The 15,000-nt window shown below is 44.8% G+C and overlaps 2 protein-coding genes and 1 long non-coding RNA gene across 4 annotated transcripts in view; 1 reads left to right on the top strand and 2 right to left on the bottom strand.

Annotated features, from left to right (window-relative positions):
• LOC138950620 (uncharacterized) overlaps positions 1-15,000 on the top strand; it is a 130,591-nt gene that overhangs the window by 94,298 nt on the left and 21,293 nt on the right. The gene's annotated exons all lie outside the window — the stretch shown is intronic.
• On the bottom strand, positions 189-7,895 carry LOC138950618 (uncharacterized). Of its 2 annotated transcripts, XM_070322327.1 has the most exons (3): positions 7,087-7,895; positions 2,095-2,709; positions 189-1,674 (listed from the first exon to the last, which is right to left on the bottom strand). In XM_070322327.1, exons 2-3 carry the CDS (start codon positions 2,296-2,298, stop codon positions 1,291-1,293), a joined length of 588 nt encoding a protein of 195 aa, XP_070178428.1. In that variant the 5' UTR covers positions 2,299-2,709; positions 7,087-7,895; the 3' UTR covers positions 189-1,290. The 2 variants fall into 2 exon arrangements, with proteins under 2 accessions (XP_070178428.1, XP_070178427.1); XM_070322326.1 differs by lacking the exon at positions 7,087-7,895 and having other exon boundaries at positions 2,095-2,935.
• LOC138950616 (beta-hexosaminidase-like) overlaps positions 14,272-15,000 on the bottom strand; it is a 10,062-nt gene continuing 9,333 nt past the window's right edge. The window contains exon 7 of the mRNA XM_070322324.1: positions 14,272-14,683. Coding sequence (XP_070178425.1) covers positions 14,521-14,683 — 163 coding nt within the window. The 3' untranslated portion in view covers positions 14,272-14,520. The remainder of the gene's footprint in view (positions 14,684-15,000) is intronic.

Below are 15,000 nucleotides of genomic sequence, written 5' to 3'. Positions count from 1 at the left end.
TTACATTCTGTCAATTTGCCAAGCCACCTCATTTACATTCTGTCAATTTGCCAAGCCACCTCATTTACATTCTGTCAATTTGCCAAGCCACCTCATTTACATTCTGTCAATTTGCCAAGCCACCTCATTGACATTCTTAAAGTTGTTCCAAATCGTTGCTTGACTAGCTCTACAGCATCTGGCAAGTTCATAATATGTATCACAAGTGTTTGTCTGTCTGTCTCTTTAAAACACCACAGGGTCGACGTACTGTAGCGTGTAACGTTTTTCTCTGTCAATAAATTAAACGTTGCAATAACCTAACATCCTTGAGGGTTTTTTTATTCACCTCATTCACACACAGAGACACAGCTGGAGGCCCTGAATCTTCCACCGTAATATTCACCAGCAGCACAAGCGAATGATCTGACATGTAGATAATATACCGGTGGTGCCAGCAGCTATTGCCGTTCACCTCTCAACATCACGTCTTCTCTTGGCACACATCTGGGGCTTTGGGATATTTGGAAATTCCTTCCTTCATTCCTTCAGAGGAACGTGGCTTGAGAAATTGACCTCATCACGAGATCTCGAGGCCGACTGATCTTCTCCAGACAGGATAGAGGCTGTAGCAAACCAATGACGTTGGCGCCTCTGGTGCTTGGGGAGATTCGGACATTCATTCATTCATTCATTCATTCAGAGGAACGTGGCTTGAGAAATTGACCTCATCACGAAATCTCGAGGCCGACTGAACTTCTACAGACGGGATTGAAGCCGTACCGGCCAATGGCGTTGACTTCTCCTGGGCTTGGTGAGATTCGGACATCCATTCATTCATCCATTTATTCAGTCTTTGGGGAACGTGGCTTCAGAAAATAATGAGGAGCTCGAGGCCGACTGAATTTCTATAGACGGGATGGAGGCCATCGCGACAAATGACGTTCGCGCCTTCTGATATCGGACCAGGAAGGCTTCGGAATCATTCTCCTTGGGGTGCTCCTGAGAGGTTTTGGGAGATCGGCCCAGAGAGGGGTTGGAACGAATCTCCCTGGGCATCTCCTGAGAGGTTTGGGGAGATCGGCCCAGAGAGGCATTGGAACCAATCTCCCTGGGCACCTCCTGAGAGGTTTGGGGAGATCGGCCCAGAGAGGCATTGGAACCAATCTCCCTGGGCACCTCCTGAGAGGTTTGGGGAGATCGGCCCAGAGAGGCATTGGAACCAATCTCCTTGAGGTGCTCCTGAGAGGTTTGGGGAGATCGGCCCAGAGAGGCATTGGAACCAATCTCCTTGGGCTGCTCCTGAGAGGTTTAGGGAGATCGGCCCAGAGAGGCATTGGAACCACTCTCCTTGGGGTGCTCCTGAGAGGTTTGGGGAGATCGGCCCAGAGAGGCATTGGAACCAATCTCCTTGGGGTGCTCCTGAGAAGTTTGGGGAGATCGGCCCAGAGAGGCATTGGAACCACTCTCCTTGGGGTGCTCCTGAGAGGTTTGGGGAGATGGGCCTAGAGAGGCATTGGAACCAATCTCCCTGGGCTGATCCGGATTCTGCTCATGAATGCTGTTCCAGGGCTGGAAGCGGGCGTCGGAGGCATTAATGGAGTCTACGGATGACCCCGAGAACGGACTGGATTGGGCGTCCTGGACTTCCTCGATCCCGGGCGGCGGGTCATCCTGCGCCACGTCGTGCATGATCTGCAAGGACAGGTATGTTGTGGTGTCACCATGATCAGAGAGTGGGGGAGAGAGGGACGGGAAGGGGGGAGTGGGAGAGAGGGAGGAGGGAGAGGGGGAGAGAGGGGGAGGGAGATGGGGGAGAGAGAGGGGGAGAGAGAGTTGGGAGAGACGGAGAGAGAGGGTGGGGGAGAGACGGAGAGAGAGAGAGACGGGATGGGGAGAGAGAGAGGGGTGGGGGTGAGAGAAAGGGAGGAAGAGAGAGAGGGGTGGGTAGGAGGGGGGTAGAGGGGTTGAGGGAGAGACGGATAGAGATTCTTAATTCATAGTAAATGTGATGTATTTTATGTCTGCAAACACCCGACACTGCATGGTCATATTCCTTGTTTTTATAAGGACAGTACAATTTAGAATTTTGAGTCTTGAGTTTCCAAACCCTACCTGAAAGCTGAGCATGTGGAGTCGTTCTTTGTACTCTTGTTCCTTCCTGGCGGTACGTTTGGTGGCCATCTTCTTACGATGGCAGTAAACGAAGATCCCTATCGCCGCCAGAAAGAGGAGCAGCATCAGGGAAAAGCACAACGCGACGATCCACATGGCCCTTAACCACGCCTTAAAAGAACGATGAAGCAGAGATACATACATTGAGGAACTCTCATTGTTTTTGGGTTTTTTCTCTTTTTTAAATTTTTTTTATTTATAATTTTTTATTGGGTATCGTGGCGTCTTTTTGCACTTTATTTCGCCTTTTACGTCAGAGTTTTCGTGGTGTTTTTTTTTGGTTTTTTTTCTCTTTTCTTTTTTTTTCCTTTTCTTTTCTTACTTCTCTTTTTTTTTAGAGTGTGTGTGGGGGGATGATGCATGAGAGACATACTATGATACTAACCGTATTTTCATTTCCGCGTTTTTGACAGAGAAAGGGCTTGATGGTGGATTCGCTGAGCGTCTTGTTGTAGCCCGAGTGGTGGTACACGTGGCAACAGAACTCACTGTCCTCGGGCTTGGTGAGAGCGTCTTCAATCATAATAGTAGAGTTGGTCGTGCTGGAACACTCGCCTGAGACAGAAAGGGAGATAATTGTTCAATTTTTCAATGTTCATTGTACAAGATTCATTGTGAGTTGTGCATCTATTGCACGATATCGTCCATAAGGGGATAATGTGTTGCTGTACGTTTATTGTTACGTTATGTTGTTAGATTGTGTATGTATTTGATGTTTAAATATTATGGTTTTATTCATAGTTAATAATATGTAAAGCGCGGAGATCATAATTTACTCTCGTTCGCGCTATAAAAGCTCTTATTATTATTATTTAAGTTATTGAGACATCCTAGTGCACTAAGGGATTTATAGAGCAAATCGAGAAAATTCATTATTGAACGAAGCGCATAGCGCTGAGTTCAATAGTGTTTTTTTCGAGATTTGCTCTATAAATCCCTTAGTGCACTGGGATTGTTTCAATAACGATATTGTCAGTACCGCCATAGAAAAAAGAAGATTCCAAACGCACATTTTGCTACGCGCATTTGAATAGGCATAACTGTGTGGTCAGGTCGTATACGATCTACTTTTGTGTGGGGTGTCGCAAGTGTTTCGTGCTTTCGTCACACGCATTTTAATTTCTGTTGGTTAATTCCAGTGTAGCGTTAAGCTGAACAGTGATGATCTTTCAGAGAGACCTCATTTGAACTCGGAGAAAGGACTGTGCTCTTCGTCATTTGCGATTCGAAACCTCCAGTCGAGCTTCGATGGATGGACTGTGCGGAGTGACTCCCCTTGAATTGACTACCCCCCGAAGGACTCGACGGTTAGCACATTTTCAAAATAAATGTGGCATATTTCTCGTGTTGTATCTTGCGATCTGATACTAAAATATGAACGGTAAGAATGCTCTGAACCCTACACGTATTATATTCCCATCGTTTTTTCGTTCACATTTGCCCAACATGTTAATTTGCTGAGCGGGGTTTATGTCGTCTGCTAGGCTAGGGCAATCGAACCACTGCAGTCTGCACTGAGTCTGCACGCATGAGGCAGGATGATAATAAGTCTTATATATAGTAAGAACGTTCTGAACCCTACACGTTTTCGATTACGATTGTTCTTGCCTTGAAATAATAATTCGGAAACCATTCATTTACTGAACTGATGCAGTCGTATTTCAGTGTAGTCTGCTACGTATGACAGAGTCGATCGAGTCAGTCTTCCAAATGCTGGTTGTTCTGCCTCCATGTTCGTTCAGAAACTCAACAACAAACTGTGCGCAGATAGTGTCACCATTTTAATTGACTTGAGTATTGCTTCTCCCGTCATGCGTCATTGCGTAAACTTCCTGGCTTCTCTCTGGTTGGTCTTCTGGAAACACATGGACTAAGATAACCTTGCCACAGGGCCTGCTGCCACTGTTATCTCCACACAGCCGTGGGCACTTGGACTTGACGACCTCCTCTCTCTGGCCCTCCCCGCCGTACTCCGAAGAAGGGGCTTGGGGTCGCGCAGGCTCACGGCGCATTGCTGTCAAATGGCCTTTGTTGCATTTGCCACACATGACGACGGCTGAGCATTTGCTTGCTATGTGTGTGTTTGACGACAAACATTTGTAACAAATATTATTGTCTTTCAGGAAAGTCTTTCGCTCCTGCCAAGATTTGGCTCTGAAAGCTTTACACTCTGTCAGAGAGTGTTGCGTCTTGTGTATGGGGCATACTGACGGATGATTCATCAGCACTATCTCCATTGTCATCAATGGTCGACTTTCGATTGAAAACATCGTGACGTGTTCGTTCCCGTTGATCGTGACCTCTTTTGTCAGGCTCAGCAGCAAAGCGAAAAGCTGGGTCATTGTACACTTTGCTCGCATTCCTCAGAAACTCTACAAGGAAAGTGAGCAAAGTGTACAATGACCCAGCTTTTCGTTTCTCTCTGGTCGGAAACCATTCATTTACTGAACTGATGCAGTCGTATTTCAGTGTAGTCTGCTACGTATATTCCAAATGTTGATCTAGCTGGTACGTTATCGGAATAACAGTTTTTCTGTTAGCTGCTGGGAATTGTATACTAACTCATCATTTCGTAATGTGGATAATAAGCTACATGCCACTATCACGGCATAATTATGAGAAGAATCTTTGCAAGTCAAAACTGACAAATTAGACACAGCGGGTTCTATTTTTAGATCAGTGGCAACTGTTGCACAGGCACATGCAATCTGTCAGAAAAAAACACTTCTGCTTTAATTGAGAAGCAGGAAATTTATGGTCATTTGGTATTGTGGAGAATATAAGCTACATGTCATTTATTAATTCTGAGGATGAGAGTACAGTCTCGCTTAGGCAAAGGGCGGAAGAATACGCTCTGTGGAAAAGTTAGCGCACTCTTGGAGTGCGCTAACAGTTTTAGCGCATCGCCATTAGCCAATCAACTGGTTCACATCAGTCATGGGACACCAGTACTTACTGACAATTATTATTATTATAATTTTCATTATTACATTATCATAATATATAGTAATCATCAGAAATGATTGAAGTTAGTTCACTTTAGTTCGCAGCATTCACGTGGCTTGTGACAGCGAAAGGGAGGTAATAGTAATCATCAGAAAGGATTGAAGTTAGTTCCCTTTAGTTCTCAGCAGTCACGTGACTTGTGCCAGCGAAAGGGAGGTAATAGTAATCATCAGAAAGGATTGAAGTAAGTTCCCTTTAGTTCTCAGTAGTCACGTGGCTTGTGCCAGCGAAAGGGAGGTAATAGTAATCATAAGAAAGGATTGAAGTTAGTTCCCTTTAGTTCTCAGCAGTCACGTGACTTGTGCCAGCGAAAGGGAGGTAATAATAATCATCAGAAAGGATTGAAGTAAGTTCCCTTTAGTTCTCAGCAAGTCACGTGACTTTATGCCAGATTTGGAAAGCCCCTCCCTGTCATATAATACACTAGGTCCTAACATACATATATATGGAATGTACGTGAGAGTTGCAATGTCCTGGCACCCGAGAGAAATACAAGCAATTGAAAGAAACAGTGCAAGCTACTTTCATTATCGCTGCAAGCGCACATGTTCCTTATTCTTCAAGGCACTAGTACTCTAACATGTACGTACAGTTACACACAGGAATAAGCTGTTATTCTTGACCGGACACAGCCCTTAGATCAAGACTGGTTTTTTTCACGAATACAACAACAAGCAAAAACAGTGTTACAGCTAGGGTTGCCTCGAAAGTCTGATGTGTAAATCTTATCAAACCAAATGAGGCAGAGCGCTATTTTAAGATCTGAGAAACGAAGGGGTGTAAGCGCTCTAAATGCATACAACATGTACTGTGCAACTGGGGACTGGGTGGCCGAGTGGTAACGCACTTGCGCTCGATCGGAAGCGAGAGGTTGCGAGTTCGACCCTGGGTCAGGGCGTTAGCAATTTTCTACCCCCTTTCCTAACCTAGGTGGTGGGTTCAAGTGCTAGTCTTTCGGATGAGACGAAAAACCGAGGTCCCTTCGTCACGTTCGTGTACACTACATTGGGGTGTGCACGTTAAAGATCCCACGATTGACAAAAGGGTCTTTCCTGGCAAAATTGTATCTATAGGCATAGATAAAAAAAATGTCCACCAAAATACCCGTGTGACTTGGAATAATAGGCCGTGAAAAGTAGGATATGTGCCGAAATGGCTGCGATCTGCTGGTCGATGTGAATGCGTGATGTATTGTGTAAAAAATTCCATCTCACACGGCATAAATAGATCCCTGCGCCTTGAGTCCGAGTCTGGAGATACGCGCGCGATATAAGACTTCATATAACATAACAAGAGTAAGTGAGAGTTATACGGGACCACTCTCCTGGTGCCTGAGAGAAAAGCAAGCATTGAAATGAACAAGCGACTTTCATCATCAACTAGGGGATCATTGTTACAGGGTTTCCTGGAAAGTTTATGAGAGAATCTCGATCAAAAAAGCAGAGCGTTATTTTAATGTCTGACTCTAAATGCATAATAATTATGAAATGTGCAACAATCTTGAGTAAAGCCTCAAATTAATAGGATGAAGTCGACACCGCGGCGCCTACTTCAGGAAGCTGGCTGCACAAAGCTTTGGCACTGATTGTTCGTCAAAAAGAATTCGCGAATTTGCCAGGTCGACATCAGGCTCAATTAAGAGAGAGAGAGAGAGAGAGAGAGAGAGAGAGAGAGAGAGAGAGAGAGAGAGAGAGAGAGAGAGACACACACACACAAAGACAGAGACAGAGACAGAGAGAGAGACAGAGACAGAGAGAGAGAGAGAGATAGAGAGAGAAGAGAGAGAGAGCAGACAGACAGGCAGACAGACAGAGAAAGACAGACAGACAAGAAAAGCAAAAAGATATCGAAAAAAGATTACAAAAGAAATGTCAAATAGACCCCAGCAATACAGTCTATGTGCGGAACCAATGTCCTGGCACTGACCTTCAAGATCTAGGTGAGAGGTGTTTTTCTCTGAGTCGACCGCCTGCCACTCCTCTCCCTCACCCTCCCTCCACCTCCACGTCCAGTCCTCCCACACCGTCACCATCGTCGGCGAACCTTCCACCCTGGCGGTGCACGTCAGTGTCATGGTGTTATTGGGATAGTCCTCGCAGGCCCCCGGGAACTGCCTGATGAAAATGTGCAAGGACAGCTCCGCGGGGTCTACCACCACGTCTGTGCAGTTCGCGCACAGGCAGGAGCGGATCGTCTGTGCTGCTATGACTACCGTCACGATGAACTCCAACATTTTTGCTGTGGCGAAGTGGGTTTTTTTTTTAATTCTCGACAAAAGTTGATGATGAGATTGCTGGTTAAAAGTTAAGCCAGGTCCCACTTGTAAATGTCAGGTTGGGGCTTGAGGTCATGTTTGATAAAGATTGCAAGTTGATGTTTACTGTATTCCTGGGTTCAGATGAATGGTCACTGACAGACACAATACACGGTATCGTTTCACAAACAAAGTCTGTGTCGAGTGTCAGTTCAACACTGACAGATGAGTCTCCGGAATTACAGACAGCACTTATCCGCTGTACAAAACGTCAACATTCCTGAAGAAAAGGTGCATCACTTGCAATCTTTAAGGAGTAGCTATTCTCCTGTGCGTCTGAATTTTTCAGTTGACGAGCTAGAAGACCAAACACACGCGTTGAATTTCTTCACATTCTCTGCGGCGACATTTTGTTCTGCTTCGGAAATGAAGAACTTTCCTTGACGACAAACGTGACGTCAAATGATGACGTTGTGGCTGTGTGACGTGATTCTTGAGTCTTGGTCACCATAGTCATTGGGTTCTAGTTTCGGCCCCCCCAGAAAGCGTCGCCACCTTGTAATGGTTTGGAGGCTTGGGTAGCCGAACACACACGTGCGTGCACGCACGTACGCACGCACACACACACACACACGCACGCACACACACACACACACACACGCACGCACGCACGCACGTAAGCACGCACACACGCACACGCACGCACGCACGCACGTACGCACACACACACACACACACGCACGCACACACACACACGCACACACACACACACACGCACACACACACACACACACACGCACACACACACACACACACACACACACAAGTACGAAATATTCTTTGGACATTAATTTTGTGCTGATCTCTTGTTACGAATATTGTGCGGTGGGACCCTACCTTCCCTTCTCTGCTGTTTCCGTACGCGTACAGTAGGCGTCACGAATGACACAAATCAATTGGGTGTTTGCAATGTTTTATTCAATTGTACAATATATCATTTGCATTTAGGAATATAATGTGGTGTAAACAATGTTACATTAAATTTTACAATACATCGTTTGCATTCAGGAATAAAATGTGATGTAAGCAATGTTATATTCAATTGTACAATACTGTGGACCCCCCCCCCCCCCCTTTTAAGACCGGCACGGTTGGCCTAGTGGTAAGGCGTCCGCCCCGTGATCGGGAGGTCGTGGGTTCGAACCCCGGCCGGGTCATACCTAAGACTTTAAAAATTGGCAATCTAGTGGTTGCGAGTTCGACCCTGGGTCAGGGCGTTAGCAATTTTCTCCCCCCTTTCCTAACCTAGGTGGTGGGTTCAAGTGCTAGTCTTTCGGATGAGACGAAAAACCGAGGTCCCTTCGTGTACACTACATTGGGGTGTGCACGTTAAAGATCCCACGATTGACAAAAGGGTCTTTCCTGGCAAAATTGTATAGGCATAGATAAAAAAAAATGTCCACCAAAATACCCGTGTGACTTGGAATAATAGGCCGTGAAAAGTAGGATATGCGCCGAAATGGCTGCGATCTGCTGGTCGATGTGAATGCGTGATGTATTGTGTAAAAAATTCCATCTCACACGGCATAAATAGATCCCTGCGCCTTGAGTCCGAGTCTGGAGAAAACATTTGCGCTCAGGCTTGTTTAAATGGGATAAGACCAGCACTCCACTTTGACACAGACCAAAACTGAACAGCCTGGGTGCCCTCTGCACAGTGGAAGTATATGTTGATGAATTATTTGGTGGAGGGAGGGTAAAATCCTGTGAAGATCTGTGACGGCGAGAAGGAGTGTGTCTTTTATGTTCCACAATAAAGCCAAGATAGATCTGTACGCGGTAAGAACGGTACCTTTAACAACAGCTAGGGCTCTCCAAAATGTGCGTCCTATGCGCCCTACACGCACTATAGAATCCCCAAAACCGAACTAGAAATTCTTAAAGGGGGTCCCGTGACGCACTAAACGTGAAAACAGCGGGTCTCAGGACGCATTAAATGTGTATTACCATGCGTACCGTCGGTAATGATTTAATCGCCTGCTAAGTGTCCACATAGAATGGACCAGAACCTACACTTGGTGGCTGTGTTTCGAAAACGAGAACAATCCCTTCCAGTCTCTACCGACCCAAATGTACAGAGCAAACCTGAGTTCACCAAAACCATTATTATGAAGGTTTCACGGAACTGCCAATAGTCCTTCCGGTTTGAGGCACGCTCTAACTTTCCACTGAGGGGTCCTTGGACCCCCTAAACATGATAATTGAGGGTCCCGGGACCCACTAGTTGGGGAGCCCTGTAACAAGGTCTAAAGGCAGTTTTCCCCGAACAGTGGGTCCCTGTGCCCTAGACGCACCTACAAAAACACAGGAAATGTCACGGAGGGGATCCCGAGACGCACTAAATCTGAAAAGAGCGGGTCCCGAGACGCACTAAATCTGAAAAGAGCGGGTCCCGAGACGCACTAAATCTGAAAAGATCGGGTCCCGAGACGCACTAAATCTGAAAAGAGCGGGTCCCGAGACGCACTAAATCTGAAAAGAGCGGGTCCCGAGACGCACTAAATCTGAAAAGAGCGGGTCCCGAGACGCACTAAATCTGAAAAGAGCGGGTCCCGAGACGCACTAAATCTGAAAAGAGCGGGTCCCGAGACGCACTAAATCTGAAAAGAGCGGGTCCCGAGACGCACTAAATCTGAAAAGAGCGGGTCCCGAGACGCACTAAATCTGAAAAGAGCGGGTCCCGAGACGCACTAAATCTGAAAAGAGCGGGTCCCGAGACGCACTAAATCTGAAAAGATCGGGTCCCGAGACGCACTAAATCTGAAAAGAGCGGGTCCCGAGACGCACTAAATCTGAAAAGAGCGGGTCCCGAGACGCACTAAATCTGAAAAGAGCGGGTCCCGAGACGCACTAAATCTGAAAAGAGCGGGTCCCGAGACGCACTAAATCTGAAAAGAGCGGGTCCCGAGACGCACTAAATCTGAAAAGATCGGGTCCCGAGACGCACTAAATCTGAAAAGAGCGGGTCCCGAGACGCACTAAATCTGAAATGAGCGGGTCCCGAGACGCACTAAATCTGAAAAGAGCGGGTCCCGAGACGCACTAAATCTGAAAAGAGCGGGTCCCGAGACGCACTAAATCTGAAAAGAGCGGGTCCCGAGACGCACTAAATCTGAAAAGAGCGGGTCCCGAGACGCACTAAATCTGAAAAGAGCGGGTCCCGAGACGCACTAAATCTGAAAAGAGCGGGTCCCGAGACGCACTACATATCCATAATGTTTTCAGAAAATGTTCTGTGGGATCAATGCCGACGCAAAGTTACGGAGTCAGTCTACCCGTTATGACCATACGGTTTCTTTGAAGGGCTTAGAGAACTTCCAAAAGTGGTCATTGCGTTGAAATGAGCGCTTCAAAGATCACGTGTCAGCGAGGAATGTGCCTGCCGAAAGCAAGAATATGAACCTCCTGGTCTTGTGACACTCTAAAGTCCACTGAAGGGGGCTTGGGATCCCAGGGCCGAGGCGCACGAAGCGGAAGTGGGTGCCACCCAAACGGGAGAGAACAAAGCGCGGATTCTGATTGGTTGAAATCACAATAAATCTCAGTTTCAACCAATACAACACGGCGGCTGGCTCCCGTTTGGGTGGTACATTTCTCGTGTACCTCAGGCCTGTACCCTCCAAGTGGGGCGTCTGTGGAGAGCCATTCGAAGATTCGTGAATTTTCTTTTAGGTTTCACTGCTTTAATTCATGTATTGTACGAAAAATAAAGGCTTCTTTAAGTAAAATGTGCACATAACTGTGGGACAGCATTGTTTGCGAGGATTGTCTGCGAATATGCATTACAATGTAGATACAATACAATGTAGATATGTATAATCATTATGGCACTTTGATATAAGAAAGCGAAAAGAGATATATAGGTAAACTCTGCTTATTCAATGAACGTGTAAAATGGCAAACTGGAAAAAAGGTAACTTTTTCTGTGGATTTCAGAAAAAGATTTACAGGCATCAACAAGATCAGTGATTGTCTCTGATAATCCTCTGATAATCCTCTGATAATCCTCTACATTTACATACACAACTATTCATTTCAGAGATAAAATAACAACTTTTTTCTTGCACCCTCAAAAGGTCTTAAACACATTTTGTTAAAGCTTTTTGACGTCTTTTTAACATCACAAATACGTGCGCTCAAATACGTGTGTTTCTGCGAGAAACTGAAGCCACATTCGTGTGAGAAAGAAGTCTTTCAAATATAGCAGAGTTAAATTATAAACAGAAATACAACCAAAAGAACAATTTAAATTTTAGACACAAACAAGAAGACAAGTAATTCTTAGAAAACTATAGTTTACGTCTAATCTTCTTCTTCTTCTTCTTTTGCGTTCGTGGGCTGAAACTCCCACGTACATTCGTGTTTTTGCACGAGTGAAATTTTACGTGTATGACCGTTTTTACCCCGCCATTAAGGCAGCCACACGCCGCTTTCGGAGGATACGTCTAATCAAACAATGTCACGTTTAACTTCATGTCAAAGCAAAGAAAGAAAGGCCATGTAATATTGCAGGGACATAAGTCTGCCCGTCACACACACACACACACACATACACATGATTTTTAGCAGAAAAAAACAACCACGTTGACATCTTAGTGGTGTAGTCATTTAAAACGTCAAGAATTGCAAAATTAGTGAGAATTACTGTAAGGATTCTTCATAAGCAAAAGAAGAACTCAAAAAGAACGCGAGTTCTAAAAATGATTTTTTTTTTTTAATTAATGGGAATGAACGTTCTTTTGAATTGAAAGTCAACAATCCTATGACGGGATGAAAAACTCTTTACAGAACATCGCATAACGTCTGTACAAATACATGTAAGAGGGCCCCAAAGGGGGGGTATCATCACGATCACGGGAAGGGAAATTTTAGCTTTCACGATCACAGTTACCTTGATTTTTGTTTTCACGATCACAAACACCTTGACGAATAGAGGATCATAGAGTGATACAGCTGTGAAAAATGTACGTTGAAAATAAAATGCTTTGCAATAATGCCCATCACGATCACGAACACAAATGACGATCACGATCACGAGACTTGATTTTTTTGTCATCACGGATCACGGGCAAAGTTCCATCACGATCACAGAAATGGAAATTTCGGCAATCACGGTCACAGAAAGGTCAAAAAACGCCAATCACGATCACGATTTTAAACCCTTTGGGGCCCTCATGTAACGATCCGAATTTTTACCTGAAGTACGTCTCTTATGTAGGCATACGAATTAAGATCCTGAAAATTGTCAAAGCAATCCACCGGGTCAATGCTGAAATACAGCGCTTTTTGATATGGCACCTCTCAAAATCGACGCACAGTTTTTGGCTCACGTAAGTGTAGCCTATGCGATCGTAACTTTGTCTGTCTGTGCGTGCGTGCGTGTGTGTGTGCGTGCGTGTGTATGTCTGTGGTAGAAACTTTAACATTTCGTCATTTGAAGACGTCACATTATGACGTAAGAGGGTTAGACGTCACGCGAAGGAATTACTGAAAGTCTCGGTCATTGTTATTTTGAGCGGGCCGAGACTAGTTGGCAGTCGTGTCCCTGTAAGCAGGCTACATGCAGACAGACAGATCTAGATCTAGTGTCTCGCTTTCTTGCACAGTGTCACCTATGCTTACTGTGTGTGTGTTGTGTGTGTGTGTGTGTGTATGTGTGACGGAGTGATTGAGTTTGTGTTACTGTTTGTCGATTTCTTACGTGAGCCTTGAAGGCTTCGCCTCTTGTTTTCGTTTTCGATCGCTCGCTCAATCTACAATTGCATCAGTTGGAATGGCACACCATGAGAAATACGCACGTTAACTTAACAAAACAACGTTTTCTGGATTGATAATTAATTTGACTTTCTCCTTGTGAGTTGCCAAGTTGTGCCTATTCAGAATTTGTGTCGATTTGTTCATTGTTACCTTACGGTTTTTTGCCAGGTCGAACTTTGGGGTCACCCTTTATTTGAGCGGCAGTCACGTTACCCCAGTGAAAGAAATGTTGGATCCAAACAGTGTGCCAGATATATATAGCTAAATTGAGTGTCTTATATGGTGTAGGAAGTTTCAATACAATGGCAGGGAAATGAATGCTTCAGTTGAGGTAACAAAGTTGGTGCAATGCACTGTTTGCATTGGTTATTTTTTGCGTTATTTGAATTTTTCACCAAAATATGATATTCTACACAGATCGAGACAGTTAGTGTTCCGCCGAGACCGCGCTAGCGGTCGAGGTGAACAATGGCTGTTGAGATCTGTGTAAAATGTCATAGTCAAAAATACAAATAACATTTATGTATCGATCGATTCTGGTTAGAAGTCCTTTTTGTGTTTATGATTGAACGCACACAAACATGCACTATCTTGTAGTATCGGCTAACCACCCGAATATAAGTTTGTGTCGGTCTCTGACATCACATGGCTCAAAGAAAGGAAATCCAGTGTTCAATCGATACATTTCTCTTTGTTTTGTATTTCATTGATGTAACAACTGAAAATGATGATGTCAAGGCAACAAGGGATCTCGTTAAAACAGTCCGTCTCACCATCTCAGACCCTGTCAGGCTTTTACAGGGAATAAGACAATTCTTCCACTTATACACATCCAAAAAATGACCACACTGGCTGCTTGCTGTACATAGCAAATGGGCATTTTTATGATTGAACGCACACGAACATTCACTGTCGTGTAGTCTGAGCGCTATAAAAGAATGTTTTTATTATTATAATTATATTATTATTTTTTTTTATGAATTAAATTCTTTAAAAAAAAGTTGTTTTTACAAAATTGATATATATTTAAAAAAACAAAAAAAACTCTTCTGTGCACAGAGCACCCTGCCTGTTCGTTTTGGGTATTTTACATTCTACTGAAACCTGTAGTCTTGTCCCATGTAAAAGCCTGACTCAGATCTGAGATGGTGAGCTGAACCGTTCACACGAGATGAAGTGTTGCCTTTACAAAAAAAAAGTGCTAAAAAAAGTAAACAACAACAAACAAAACTATAAAAAAACGTTAACAAAAAGTCATGACGTCATGAAAAACGTGAACGACGACACAATCAGTTGAGAACACGCAAGGCAGCGAGTAAAACACAGAGGAGGAGGAGACTTGACCCCCGGAGCAGTAGGGAAGGGGCAGAACTGCTTGGCCTGTCCGTGTTGACCTGGTTAATGGACACCTTCATGGTCACAGGCGCGCTTGACCGCTGTCCATCAGCTGACCTGTAGAGGTGACGAGAGCAATACGTGTTAGAAAGAGCTAGAGAATGCTTACAGGATAAATATTTCGCCTCTTAAGGACATGATATGGGTTATATAATAATTTGAGTTTTTTATGCCCTCACCGCTTTTGATGAGATACACAAGTGTATGCGTGTTTAGGTGGTATCAGCCATCTGCACTTATGGCAGAATGACCAAGATCTTTTACGTGCCATTGTGGTGACACGGGGGTGGGACATGGCTTCCGTCTCTATGTCTGCACGTGAAGTTGACCCGTGTCCGTCACGGCCCGAATTCGAACCTGCGACCTTATGATCA

This window comes from Littorina saxatilis, linkage group LG16 (genome assembly GCF_037325665.1).
Source record: "Littorina saxatilis isolate snail1 linkage group LG16, US_GU_Lsax_2.0, whole genome shotgun sequence".
NCBI classification, from domain to species: Eukaryota; Metazoa; Mollusca; class Gastropoda; order Littorinimorpha; family Littorinidae; genus Littorina; species Littorina saxatilis.
Note: the sequence above shows the minus strand (reverse complement) of the source record. Positions and strands in the feature narration are given on the sequence as shown.